Raw genomic sequence first — 14,912 nt, forward strand, 5'->3', positions numbered from 1 at the left:
TGTGGATGTCAGGCTTTGACACTTACCTTTTGGCTGGAGAAAGTTAATTCTACTTGCTGATGCTGGAACACGCTTTGGAACTGAATCACACCAAGGCTGTTCAGTGAGTTCCAACTGTATTAGTCATCAGCCCATGCAGAGCTTGAAATGAATATAGTGGGAAAAGCTTGGGTTCAACTCTCCACCTTTTTAGACAGCAGAAATCTTCTGGTTGTTTTTGTTGTCTTCCTCGTGTGTAACAAGGCAAATTAAACTGGATGTGGTGTGGGAGAGAGTTGTGTGTCTGGGTTTATGAGGTCCATGCATTTATCCACACACGGCTCCTAAGTCTTCCTTCCTGTATGAATTCACCTACATCTAATAATGCCTGAGTATATTGCCCACTTGGTTTTGGTAAGGTCTATATTCCCTATGAGAATTTGTTACAGAACCTGTAAACCTTCAATGTTTCCAAGACCTCTGCATCTCTGTCAAACTTAGCCAAAATTGGCCACAGGTTTTAAGTACTCAGTAGGGGTACTGAAAGTTTTTCTGTACAATCCCTTCAAGTTATTATCTTAGAAAATAATAAGGATTCAAATCCTTCACTTGGTGTCTCTTTGTTAGTCTTTTAAGTTACAGGTATTCTTTCGGGTTTTATGCACGTTACAAAAAGATTAAAGCAAAATGCTGCTCCTTCAGCATAGTTAAAAGAATATATTAAGGAGTCTTACATCACTTCACACATTGGTCCAACTCTATTAGCTATATGTGACATAACCCAGTAGTTCAGGGAAGTATATTTTTATATTTAAGACAAAACCGATAGAGGGAAACAGAAATGGACTTTTCTTTCATGAATTAACACTATTCCCACTGATTCTATGGGGAGTGGTATTGACTCGTGGGGGAAAAAATCTGTATTGGAAGGAATTCTATTTAGGTGGAACTTTATGCATATTTAGTCTGAAATTGGTACATATTACATACCTAATAGAAAAGAGCAAGAATGCATTGTTTGTCATACTGTATAGAAGCAGAAAATTAGACAATACTTGAAGTATTCAAGTGACCAGTAATTTGCAAAGTTCTGGAAATGAGTGATGAAACTAAAACTTTCTTATGTTCCTGACAACTTTGGTAGTTACTGCAATGTAAAGAACCCAGATTTAACCCTCCAATGATGATTTTTTTAACAGAAACGTGGTTCTAATGATATTTGTTTGTCTTGAAAAAGATGGAGAAATAGTTGGATATTTTGGGAATATTTGTATCTTCTTGGAAATGAAACTTTAAAATAAAATTTTAAACATCTAAAAGATTTGACAGGTGAATTCTGGGTACCATTGTTTAAAAATTGTAATTCGTAGAAGACAAATACTTCATTGTGATAAAATGAAAACTTTCAGAAGTACTAAGAACATGCAGAATACTTTTAAGACACTCTGTCTTACAGTGGAGTTTTTTGTAATTATGTCTGTGCACACCGATCCACTGCATGTTTACTTCAGTGACATGCTCTCATACAGTAATCTGCACTAATTTCCAGCCTACAGAATGAGTCCATTTGAACAAATACAATTCCTGTAAAACAACAGCAAAGGCAGAAGACAAAAGTACTGAACAAAAATAACCACCACTAAAGGCTAGAAATGTACAATTTTGTATTATTAAAAGCAGTAGTAGGTGCCTGGAAAAAAGGCTAAGAAATGTGAATTGGAGTCAGCAAGTTAATGGAACTTTTCTTTTAACCTTTAGTCAGTTAATGGAACTTTTCTCCTTTTTTACTTATATTTAAGTAGTAAAAATAATGAAAAAAAAATCACAAACACCACAAGCATGACTGGAATTATTAATAAAATTTTCTCTAGTAGTAGAGGAGGAGATGCAGAATGTGAGAGCCACAGTCTGTCCTCCTCGTTCCTTGTGCAGCTGTAAAAATAACCAGTAAAATGTACAGAATGTTGTCAGCTTGAATAACTTTCTTGGTATCCTCTTATACTTGCAGTATCCTTTTAGGAAAATGTTCTGCTACTGAAGTATTTGAGAAGTGTTTTGAGATGACAGCAAGTACCTATTTAGAACCAAATGCAGAAATTTTGTTCATTTTTCAGTACATAGCAAGTCAAAATAAGTATCTAGTAAAAATCATGCTACAAACAGGCAAAAATTTAAGCTTTGTGTGTTTTCTTTAGAGACTTAACTTGATACCAATTTAAATACAAGTGTTTGAACTTTTTCTGCTGATGCTATGTGCAAGAACAAAGATTGCTGTTAGAAACCTGGAGTTTAGAAACATGGTCTTTGCTTTTCCTATCAGACAATTGGTAAATTTTCTGTGTTTCATGAATGAACATGGGAAAGGAAGATACTGATTTCTCTTAATCTTGCATTTTTAACATTCTCAGAAAAATTGCATTAGGAGAAGTGTCTGGAAAGAAGTTCCTGTGTCATCAGATTTATTCCCTTGCCTTCAGACAGTCACATTTTTTCACATACATTTGTCAAATTCAGAATATTAAGTCTGACCACAGCACTTGTGACAAGTGCTTCAGACCTTTTTTGTCATGAATAGAAATTGCCTTATGATTTTCAACTTAATTTAAGATACATGAAATGGTTAATAGTGCATTTATTTCCTCCACTTACGTCCAATCCCTTGATGTGCTTATAGAGAATGTTCAGTCATAGACTCCTGTGATGGATTCTCTTGTATCTGATACTCTGAACATTTGTACATGGAAACTAGAACCACTTGGATTTTCCAACACAAAATCTTAGCAGTACATTGAATAACAATGTCAGTATTGTATTTGCTGAGGAAATAGGCTCAAATATCTGATCTGCTGTAGGTTAGATATCAGCCCAAGATTGTTTGTAATACTGCAGATGATCCAGGAAACAGAGGTTTTGTATGTAGAGATTTCTCTGGTCATGCACTTACTGCTGCTGAGTACAATGTGAGTTATCTGTTGTGTTCCAGTAGAAGTTTATGACCATGTACCAATTATTCCGCCATCCCAATCGTTTAATGACCTGATCAGTACATTTGCAGATAATGTGCATGAGTAACGTGCGCAATGACACTGCACTTCTTAGAGTGAGGATGTCTTCACAACCCTGTAAGAAAAACTGAAAAGTTAAAGTTACGGAAACTGCGATGTCACTTGTCTCCCTGTGTTTGTCTCTTTGACTACCTATCTGAAAACACTTTAAGTAGAACTGGAGTTCTAGCTCCTGAGTGTTCAGATCCTTATAGGGTGAGGCAGTGTGGTCTGGGGGAAAACAGTATTTATGCTTGTGATTAACATAAAGCGTAGTTCTGTGGGGCTTTCATAAAACATATGCTTATGCATATGCTGACCATATGCCTTACTGTGTTGGATCTAAGTAAAGATGCCCTGCCATTTTGGGGACTTCTTGTTGCATGTTAATAAAATTGAAACATGGGGGAACCATTTTCATTATAAGCATCATCTACCTGTGCTCCATCAAACATTTTTTTATACAAACAATATCTTTGCATCTAAGCTTTCTACCTGCTTATAGGCTCAGCAGGAGAGACTTCTTCTAGCAAGGCAGCTTCAGGACTGTTGTTTCTTTGTGTGAGTGTTGTTGTCACAATCTAACATTTTGGGGTTTATCAGTTTCCATTGCATTCTCATTGCTATAGTTGTCCTGCTAACAGTAAACATCTGAAACAATTTCTTTTAAATAGTGAGAGAAATAGTCAGCTTCACTGTAATTTCAGAACTAATGCTTCATACATTTTTTTACCTTCCATCACTGAATGTATGAGTTGGCATATGAAGTATTGACCTGTTGTGGAGCAGGACTGCTCTGCAGAGTCTTAATGATGTGTGTTAAAAGAATATACTGCCACATGCAAAATAGAATCCTGCCGGGTAATAAATATGTGTTTGTGGATCACCTGCAATGTTTAAACTCACCGAATAAACAATCCGAGTAAACTCACCCACTGACTTGTTTTCTTAGCTTTGCAGATATTTTCTCAAGTAGATTACTCTCTCTAGCTCAAACTGTAAAATTAGCAAACAACATTAATGAAAGTTTGACACTCCTTCTGATGAAAGTCAGGAAGGCTCCTGTCCTCTGCAAATATCTGGGAACTGCTCTCTACCTAAGAAAATGAAAATCTGTAATTTTCCAGCCAGACACATATCTATGCTGCTGTTGATCCATCTGCACTCTGTGTTCTAAATCAATTGCTTCTCTCACTAAAGGTCCTTGAAGTAGAATTCATTAAAAGGATGGTAACTGTAAAAAGCACATACTAGAATTAGATTTAGAATTAATATCAATACTCTATCAAAAAATTACATTTTAAACCTGCTTTTTATAATATCTTTCGTGAAATGGCAAAGAATAAATAAGAGCTAACTTAGAATCACAGAATGGGTAAGGTTGAAAGGGAACACATTGGGTCACCTGATCCAACCTTCCTGCTCAGGCAGGGTCATCTGAGAGCACGTGGCACAGGATTGTGTCTGGATGGTTCTCCTGCCTTATGGTTGTAGGTGCTTGAAGAGCTGATCAAGAATGGAATTAAACCCCTAGCAGTAAAGTCATGCATCTTGATTCATGAATAAACTGAGGGTGGGGAAACCTTCCTTGACTTCTCACTAACCCTTTTTATAGCTCCATATGAGTGTGGAACAGAAGGGGTGACAGAATGTTTTCCTTCAGCACCCCCCACTTCAGAACTTACCAGGAACAGAAGTAATCACAAGTAGATATCAGGGTCTCTTGGAGAAAATAGAGCAGATGTCAATGAGATTCCCACAAGACTTTGCAGTAACCTCTTGCAATGCAAAGAATTTCTGAGCTAAGTTAATCATTGTAATATTATCAAGGATATGTATTTAGTGAAACTAAATGTAGCAATGGTAACTGCAGTTGTATGCAACCCAGCAGGCCCATTTTTGTGCGTTAGCACAGTCATTCATTTCCTGCTTCATTAGCTCTTCCAAATGAAGCTAACTACAGAAAATGACACGAAGATTAATCCTGGATTTCCCTCTGCAAAAGTTGGGCCTGCTACTGTGCTTAAACTCGCTATTCTTTTACCTCAGCATCAAAGATCAGATGTGAACTGAGTAGAAGACTTGCCCAATCTAGGTGACTGATTTTGAAAACTCAATAATTCCTGTGGTGCTTTGTGTCCGCACAGTCCTTGCAGGCCTTCCTTCTGTCACAGCATTGGCTGTCTGAGAGCTGAGTATCGTAGCTGATCTTTGGGTGTGCATTTTGGCAGTAGTTAGTGTCTGATGCTTCCAGTGGAACATTCATCTCTCCTCTGTCAGGGGCAAACCCATTCCCAAAGAAAAATTTTCAGAAGGAAATCAAGAAGGAACCTCAGTACAAAACAAAACCAGCCCTTTTGCTCCCTGTTCCTCCCCCCACCACTTCCTTCTTGAAGCAAGGATCTTAAAGACTGATTGAAACCATGTTGAATAAAGTCATTTCAGGCATATGGCATTTAATTTCATCGCATTCATTTGGCTCCTACCCCAGTATCATTAAGTATTTGAATGGTGCTGTAGCTCCTTAGAAGCAGGGAATTCAAAATAATTTTAGTATTAAATACAAGGCCTGCTGTTTGCATGCGTGAGATTTGGATTGCCTTATTTACATGCATATGTTAGGTATGCAAGACTAAGTTGTTTTTTAGCAAAATTAGATTAATGTAGAAACGGTAGTGATTTGTATGAGGTCCCTCGGTGAGTGTCAGCAATGTAGCCTAAATCGTTCAGATAGAAATTCTTAGGAAGACAAAGCTATGGTGCTGAAACTGAGTTTTGTCTGTTAAAACTTGAGTAAGAGTTAAGCATGCTTTGGGTAAATATATCAAAGCCACCTGCTAGAAATCATTTTGGCTCTGCAATGTTCCAAGAGTCCTCTACTTGTTGGGTCTGAAAATAAATATCATGTTGCATTTCATAGCTTATACGTGGTACCATCAGCAGTCCAGTTCCAAGCTAAAAGAAGGCTTGGAAATGGTGTCTCCTCTAGGAGTCTGAAAACACAGTGGGAATTTGAGGCTGTAAGAATATTCTGTAGCAGTTAAAGAAATCCAAAGTTTCAGTCTGACACCATATATCAAAAAATTTTTTTTACAAACTGAATATGCCTTAATTTTTAAAAGATCTTTTAAAAATTCTCAGGGATAGTTTGCTGATAGCTGCAGCATAAAAATAATGCAATAGAACTTCATTCACTGCCAGTTATTTATTTCCATAGTTCTCAAGAAGTTTAACATACATCTCTTTTTGTCACAAAACTGACTGCATAATAGCAGCAGAGTTCAGATAGTTTCTGAAAAACAGTAGTTTTTTCAAGCAGTGGAATGTCTGGCCTTGTTATGAGTACAAGAGAATACAGCAATATACATGTTACCTCAGAGGTACAGTTAATTCAGGGTTCCTGTTGAGTCGAACTGGAATTCTGTTTTGATATTTTGTTTACTTGTATTAATGAGTACCTTGAGTCTCCCATCACAAAAATGGTCCCTTATGCATACCTTCCAACTTACTCCAACATAGCCAGGCAGTTTATATTTTTAATTTATTTTTTGAAGCTGTATTACATCACAAAATCTAATTTTCCCCTTGGTTTTATCCTGGGCTTGGTGTGGGAACAGTGCAGTGGGAGAATTTTTTTTTTCTTTTTTTTTTTTTTTTTCTTTTTTTTTTTTTTTAAAGCCCTCAGTATTTTGGCCTCTAGTGTGTCTGCCCATTTTCTAAAGTAAATTATAATGGACAGTGTATATGTAACAATACAGCTAAGACTGGCTAGTATGCAGATGCCACTTCATCCTGAGATAAAGCTGTGACATAAACTGGCAGTAGGTGGAAAATAGTGTCTACTTTGTCCTGTGATATCAGTAGGCTGTTAATGTAGGATGCTATGAGTTTTCTGCAGTTGTAGTTTGGTTTGTTGCGTTTCACCATTTGTTTGTTTGTAAGTACTGTATAGAGTTGGGATATCTGAATAGACTCAAACTTTGTGTGCACTTTACATTACTTTGGTGCAGATTATTATCTTTCAAAAGTGCGTTGGCGTATAGTGACTTGGTTCACTACCTAATGATTCCATTAGGAGTTTTGATAAGGATTCCTGTGGGTGCGAAGACACATCCCAATTCTGTGCTTAGAAATACATCAAGCAACATTAAGAATTTCAGTGTTGTCTGTGGAGATACGTTAAATCACTGGATGGAAACAACCACATCTGCTCATAAATCGTTAAGAAAGACTTGGTAACTTTGGCTGCTTAGAAAATATTTGGAGAGACCTACTCTTCACAGCTTTTAGTTTGCACAAAGGAGTGAATAAACCTTATAAACATCTTTTTAAAATATTTCCATGTTCCTGTATGGAAAAAATTTTTAGTTTATAGTTTCAAGACCAGAAGTTAATCACTAGGGGGTTTTTTATGCCAGAGAAAATATTTACAACAGAGGCATTAAACACTTGAAAATAGGGTGACTTATAATGGAAGTGAGAGTTCATCTTTAACTTTGGAAGGACAAGCAGTACCAATTTAATTAAAGCGGTGTTAAAATAGGACTGCCATTTGTATCACAGTGATTCTCCACCCCTCCAAAAAGCCCTGCTGCCATTTTGTACCACACATTCTTGTCCTGTGCAAATTAATAGATCGTTTTATTTTCCGCAGGAAATCTGAAGACTTTTATAGCAAATCCTCCAGTGTCAAAATGAACACAGGTATGCTGCATCTGTGAGATTTTTTTTTTTAATGTGTTGTTTTGTGAGCAGAGAAAATCCCAAATTTACTAGAATTTTCATGAACAAATTGTACTTTGAGTGCTGAACTCAAAATAACCAAGATACTTTAGTAGTGTGCCTGCTTATGTGCATTTGTATTCCATATGTAAAATTTACATACATGTTTTTCTATGTATGGATATATATGGATACACAAAATAAAAGTGCATGTTTAGCCTTCTGTTCTTAATTTTATAGTATCAGTTTTGTGCGTGTATATGTTTTATGTGAAAATGCATAGTATGAGGGTATAGCAGTGATGGAAGAGTGTCATTAAAGCATCACATTTTCCTAAGAAAATGTGCATGCTTTTAAAATCCTTTATTTCCATTCTGTACTGTCACTAAATTAAGGGGCATATAAACACTGCCCTGTATTATAAACTGCACTTGCATATCAGCTGAGGATAATCTTGAGGATATGTTGTACTTACGGTGCTTTGTATTTTCTCTCAAGCTGCTGTAACAGATGTATTGACCAAATTAAGTACTCTGTAGAAAGTTATCTTCATGATCTATGACAGCATACTAATAGTTGCTCCTGAACTTCCGAAGCCTGTAAGATAGTGCTGCTGTTTGTGCTGGAAGAGGGAATAGGTCTCTTGAAAGCAGACTGCTGAAATCCTGGTCTCATTTAGGTGTAAATTTTCGGTTGCAGTCAGCTCTTTAGGTGAACTGTCTGGTTTGAAGATTAACCTGTGGCCCAAGGATAGACATATCCATCCTTTCCAAACCAGTGGCTTTGTCACTGACCACAGTGCTTCACCTTGATATGGTATGTGGGACCTGAGGACCAGAACTACCTTTGCAGTCTGATTTTCAGCAGCATGCTCTAACTCAAAGGGATTAGCTTTTCCATGGTATAGGTGCCGTTATCTAGATCACTGTATTAATCAGGCTTCATGACTTCCTGTTGTCTCAGACATTCGGAACTCAGTAGGAGCCATTTTTTGAACATGCATTTTAATACAAAGTTAAAATATATTAGCTCACTTGATACCACTACATTTGTAAATAGAACAAGCAAGAGAAATTAATTTCCTCATTTGAGTGTGTACTTTTGTTCCCCAAAGTTTTGGTTGTTCTTAATTGTTTATCCAAGGTGGTGTATTTTTCATTTATAAAAATACTATTTGATGTTTTTCCCATCCTCTCTCATTTTTAGTGAAGGTGCCTTTCCTAAACATGTCATTCTATATAATTAAGATAGTACTAAAATAAGACTTGTTTAATAGAACTGTAATTTCAGAAGTAACTTGGCTAATCATCGTACTATAATTACATTGTGCATTGCTGTCATATGAGTTAAAATCATATGATAGAGGTAATTTTATAGCTTCACGTTCAAAAAACGTGAATAAAGAGGTAAATTGCCAGTTTGTGCTACTGCAACCCTGAAGTATGACTTTTTTCAATGTTATACTAAGATTTTTCATGTAAGTTATGAATTCTCAAGACAAAAGACATAAGATTTAAATAATCTGTGGCTGAATGACTTCTCTTGGGGATTGGGAATCTTCTGATCACACAGGAGCCTTGAAAACAGACCTTAAAGACCTGAACATGCCTGAAATCCTCTCCAGTTACTTAGAGATATCATGATTTTAGGTTGAACTTTCATCTACTCTTCACTTAGACAGTGAAAACATTTTTTCATCTTCTGTATGCTTGATATTAGTGTGAATATTATCAGCTGCAGTAAAAGAAGGCATTGACAGAAAATGTGGCATTTCTTATCAGTTCCATTGATGTAGATTGTTCTCTGACTGTAAAAAAAAAATAAAAACCTGCGAGTAGGGTGTAAAAGTGGACATCTTGCACCTATCCTTGCACTTACTTAAAGCGTTACTTCATTAAGAAAGAGAGTGACTCAGGTGGAAGCTGTTCTGCCTGGTGTCCTGTCTAGCTATTTTTTTTTCCTCTTTCCTTTTTTTTTTTCCTTTTTTCTTTCTACACTATGCTTTCTTTGAACATGAGTGCTACAGCTTTGGTTTGGGGTTGATGGGGGATTTTTATTTCACTGCTTTATAACAGGAATTTGTGCATGGTCCAGTTAGAGGTTATCAGATACTATTGATTTGCCAGTAGTTTTTTTTAATAATACATGTTTCATTAATGACTCCTGTAGGTAAATGAGCTCTCTAGTCTGATGCCAGTAACTGGTGGAGTGGTAAAGCTGGTGTATATGCAGCTTTAAAAGTAAAAAGTAAATCTACTGCTTAGAGGGGGCTCCTCTAAGCCAGTGCTGCCTGTGGCTGCAGACTTGGCAGTCTGTCTCAGCAAACCCTCCGGAAGATATTTTTGTCTACAGAGAAAATGTTTTGAAGAGCTTTGGTTTGCAATACTCTACCATATATGGGAGGGATTTTTTAGCATTTGATGTTAATTCTGTACCACATGTTAGGAAGGAATATTCAGCAGCATAAGGCAATGAAACATTTTTGCAAAAGCTAAGAAATAGAGGTAAAATATAGAGAAGGTTTTCAAAAGTATCAAGGGTACTTTGGCTCATGCTTCCTTTTGGAGTTCAAATGTCACAATTTTAAAATAGTAGTCTCATAGAATGTTGTGTGTGTTTTTAAACCCAGACTAAGCAATCATCAACAGAAAAGTATTTTAAGCTATATATAGGGGATTTCTTCAGTAAGTATTCAGGTATTTTACAGATTGATGAACATCATTAACTTGGTTGCTTGATTAACTAACTTACAGAAAACATGAGCTGCCCATGAAGCTCACATCAGATTAAAACACAGGATAAATGTCCTTATTGTTCATTATACATATGTGCATTTATAGCTCATGTTGGAGGAGAGGTAATTGCATTGAGGAATAATAAATGGATAGAAGTTAATAGTTAAAATGGATTTTTAGTGTTCATCTGTAAATATTTTGGCTGAATTTCACACAGATCATTCTTGATAAATGCATCTAATTTTAAAGTTATTAAACAGGTTAGCTGTTTGCATTAGATGAAGCACATAAAAACAGCCAAGAGTGAAAAGTATGCAGTTCTGGAAGACTGCAAATATTATCTGTTTGTTAAAATTATTAATGGAAGCCATTACATGGACGATTCTCTTAAATTTTGTCTGGGACACAAGAACAGAACTTCTTGGGACTATGCAGAGTTCCTGAATAGATTGTTAAGCCGCTTTTAGATCACTGAAGTAAATTAGCTGGGCTTGAGTTCCAGGCATTCTACAAAAAATTGACTTTTTAGCAGCATGAAAGAACCAAATAATAGGTTTGTGTAGATTGTGTGGTAAAAAGCTTGTCAGCACATCCAAAAAGGACTTCAGAGAAACAGTGGAAGGAGAGGAAGCCCAAGTAATAGCCTGCCCTGCCAGGATACTCCCAGGCCCATCATAGGAGCCATCAAATGCCTATCTATCTCCATAAGCCTGGAAGGGCACAGAGACACAAGGGCAGCCAAGAACACAAATTGAGAAGACCCGAGGAACAAAGGGTTTCCCTCATTCAGGGCGTTCCCAGGGCTGTCACAGGAGAGCCAGGCATGCATTGAGTGGCAGACTCAATGTTTGAGCCCAGTTGCTGGAAGGATCCACTCTGTCCATGTGTGCCATTCTCCCTAGTGGACCTTCAGCCAGAAAGGGAAGGGTGGTGAGGCCGTTGTGCTGTATTAGTGTGAGTGCTTGGAGCTGTGTGTCCACCCATGTATGGATGGGGTGTATACATGTGTCTGCTGGGAATGCATTTCCAATCTCCCTCCTGGCTGGATCTGGGGACATAGAGAGGCAGCAGCTTTGTCTGCCTTGGACTGTTGGACCCAGCAGTATGTATTTGCTTCAGAAGGTCAGAATGCAAATAAGGAGTAAGAAGCCCTGATCTGAAGACTTCTAAACTTGAATTCACTGTACGGACAAAGGGAAAAATGGTACCATTCACAATTACAGTGAATAGACTAATAATCAGCAAACATGTTTGGATGCCATTTTTCTTTTCTTTAATAAGCTTTAAGAGCTTATTAAGAATTTCTTGCCCCTGGCTGCTCTCTCTCACCTCTTCACACAAGGTCACCATCCTTTCATCTTTGCCCCCTTTGTTTATGCCACTGCTTTTACGGACTGTCTGAAACAGTCTTTTCAGAAACCCACCCCCGGTTCTTAAATGAAATGGTGGTATTTTGAATCATCTCCATCTGGCTTTGGAGCAGGACCCAACCAGTAGCCTATTTGTCAAATACAGATACAGCTCACTCAGGGTGATGCTGTCTCTAGTGGGAGCAGCTGTTGGGGCTGTGAATTTAGGGGAAGGGGTTAAAGGTGGAAACAGAATTAAGAGAGGGAGAGAAAAAGAAGCTGCAGTTGCATTTTAGGCAGCTGTTTTGATTGTGAGTTATTGCTTAGTTTCACGTTCTAGCATTGCCTGCAGACCTTAGCTGATTCCGGTCTCCTTTGCTTCAATGTTAAAACAATACCTGGTAAGACAGGGCTCATTCCTGAAGAATTTTTCAGGTCAAAAGAGTTGGGAGCATGTAAATACATATTTGCGCGCATATTTTTTATATATACAAGCATTTTGTATAGATTGTTTCACATATCCTCATTTGTTCCTTAAGTAACAGCTATGCAATATTAATTGCTTTTAGTTTGCAAGGGAAATGAGCAGAAGATCATTAATTCAGTTTCCAGTACTGTTTCTTAATACTCTACACTCCACTTAATGGGAGCCTGGCCTGAACATAGATGGGAAGATGGAATCCATCGTGCATAAATATGTGCTTGCCCACATACATTCATATTCTACTAGAAATTTTGCTCAACTCAGTATCGTATAAATGGGAGGTTATGTCTTAATTGAATGCTAATTGGATCTCATTATGTTGTACAGATACTGATAATTAATGCGGGTACAGACTTGTGAATATATATATTTATATTATATATATAGGGGTAAATATTGTATGTAGTCAGGTACAATCTGTTTTATTTATCTTGTATAAAGCCAAAACACTTTGCTAGATTATAGGTCCATGAAGTATAAAACTCTGACTCAGTTCAGTTACATTAAAAACTAAACTGAAGCAGAATTTCCTGAAGTTAAAATAGTTAAATATTTGTAGTCAGCTTCTCGTTGTCTTCACTTTCTCTATCATGAAATTCAGGAAGGTAGCTCTTGAAAAATTACAAGTAAAGTATCACTTTGTTTGAATAAGAGCTGTGACAGTATAAAAATTTTTTCTAGCTTATATTAAATGTAGTATGCTTTCAAAGTCTGCCAATATTCAGATTGGAACAGAACCTCAGTATCAACACATCATCAGATCTCATTGGAATTACCTCTGATGTATGTTGATGGTGGGGGAAAAGGAATACAAGAATGGAAAATGTGATTTTAATTACCATTGCCATTCTATATTTATGTAAGCAAACTAAAACAAATGTGCAGATTTGATAGCCATTGCCTTAGTTTCACGTGTACAATGCCAATAATTAATGGCAGGTAATGTATTGCTTTCAACTACTGCTGGCTGAAAAAATTTGGCCTTTTGCCTTGAGCCTTGAAGTTGGCAATGAGTCTTTGGTACCACTTACATCGAGGCAGTGGCTCTGATGTTTGCCAGTGTTAACAACTACTTAATGCATATCCTACAGGACCTGTGGCCAGGGGAGTATTGGAAATACTGAAGGAACAGGGGAATATTGGAATGAGCAAAGAAATACCAGGAGCTCACTTCTCTTAGAGACGTGGGTTAAAGATGACTCTGTGGCTCAAATTACTTCTATCTTACCAAATACTTTCTGCAAATAGGTTGCAGGTCTTCATTAAGAACTTAATTTTATAAAACTCCCTGTCATAGGTCACAGAAATGAAAAATGCATTTATCATGCTTGTAGTTCCTGACTTCATTGAAGCACTGAATGAAATTTCAGTAGTATCAAATATTAAAGTTAAAATAATTATTTTAGTGAAGAGCAGAAGAATATTCTTGCTAAATATAATTGGGAAAAATATTTATTAAGTTTCTTTTACAACTATGCTAGAGTTGCTACAAAGCTAAGTTGTGGGAAAGCTATCTTCTAATAGCAAGAGAGTATTTATAAAATGCAATGGCAGCTCCAGTGAGAGAGAAGTAGAATAAAGAAAGAAAGGAGCTGGGCAAGATCCTGAAGGAAGGTTTTTCTCTATACCTCATTTTTTTTAATTATTCTAGATTTCTAGTCATTGCCTCAGAATGTTATTCAGTTCCAGACATACTTTTTTTTTTTTTTAAACTTAGATAAAAAAGGAGAAGAGGGACAACCAGTTTGTTCCATCAAAATGAAAAAAAAAAAAATTATGCCTTCACTAGTAATTTTGTTTCTTGAGCATAAAGGATCCAAAAGACTGAAAAAAAGTACTTTGTCAGCTGATCGAACATGAGCTTAGTTTATGAATGGTGTCTTTCTAATGCATACAATGAAATCATTTTACAGTGCAGATTATTGATTAATATTATTTTGGAATGCTTAATCCTTTATCTTGATTACTTGTTTGCTTTTACTAATTAGCTGTAATTAAGCAGTCTTTCAGGTAACAGAGTGTATATATTTCCCTAGGGGTTTAAATATTAAATACAGCTTTCTTCAGTTATTTTCTATGAGGTTTATTATTAAAAGCTTGTGAAATTTTATGTTTTCTGCAAATCTGCCAAACTTGCGAATTCACACATTTCTGCAGCAGTTCCCTAACTGCATGCTTACTTTCATACATGTTTGGCATATCTCACACTGTGATATGTTGCATGTGCTTGCTCCCTTTGTCTGGGGCTGCTGTCTGTATTGTTTTGTGCTTCCAGATAGCGGTGGGTGTGCTCGCAAACGCGCTGCAATGTCTGTCACATTAACAGCTGTGAAGAGAGTTCAGAGTTCTCCAAACCTATTGGCCTCAGGTATAACCACTAACCATTGAGATACAACTTCTGAATGGCTTTTTTGTAGTTGTGCATTCCTGCCATATTACTTTGCAACGAGGAGAAGGGTAACACTGTTTTCTATTCCACTGACAGATCTATTACTTCTACAATGCTTTTTAAAAAGTGGTGATAATTTCTCTCTGCCTCTGCTTAGTAGCCATTCATGAAAAAAATAATAAAACATGAATTATGTGTAAATTCATTTTG

The 14,912-nt window shown here is 36.7% G+C and overlaps 1 protein-coding gene across 39 annotated transcripts in view; it reads left to right on the forward strand.

Annotated features, from left to right (window-relative positions):
- Window positions 1–14,912, forward strand: part of SORBS2 (sorbin and SH3 domain containing 2) — a 198,641-nt gene that overhangs the window by 111,489 nt on the left and 72,240 nt on the right. For 32 of the 39 annotated variants that reach the window (XM_032108163.1, XM_032108161.1, XM_032108167.1 and 29 more), the window contains exons 3-4: window positions 7,678–7,727; window positions 14,589–14,681. The exons of 2 other annotated variants lie outside the window; for them this stretch is intronic. In XM_032108163.1, coding sequence (XP_031964054.1) covers window positions 7,718–7,727; window positions 14,589–14,681 — 103 coding nt within the window. In that variant the 5' untranslated portion in view covers window positions 7,678–7,717. The remainder of the gene's footprint in view (window positions 1–7,677; window positions 7,728–14,588; window positions 14,682–14,912) is intronic. 5 more of the 39 variants (XM_032108170.1, XM_032108171.1, XM_032108177.1 and 2 more) reach the window with 2 other exon arrangements.

This window comes from Corvus moneduloides, chromosome 5, assembly GCF_009650955.1.
Source record: "Corvus moneduloides isolate bCorMon1 chromosome 5, bCorMon1.pri, whole genome shotgun sequence".
Taxonomy (NCBI): domain Eukaryota; kingdom Metazoa; phylum Chordata; class Aves; order Passeriformes; family Corvidae; genus Corvus; species Corvus moneduloides.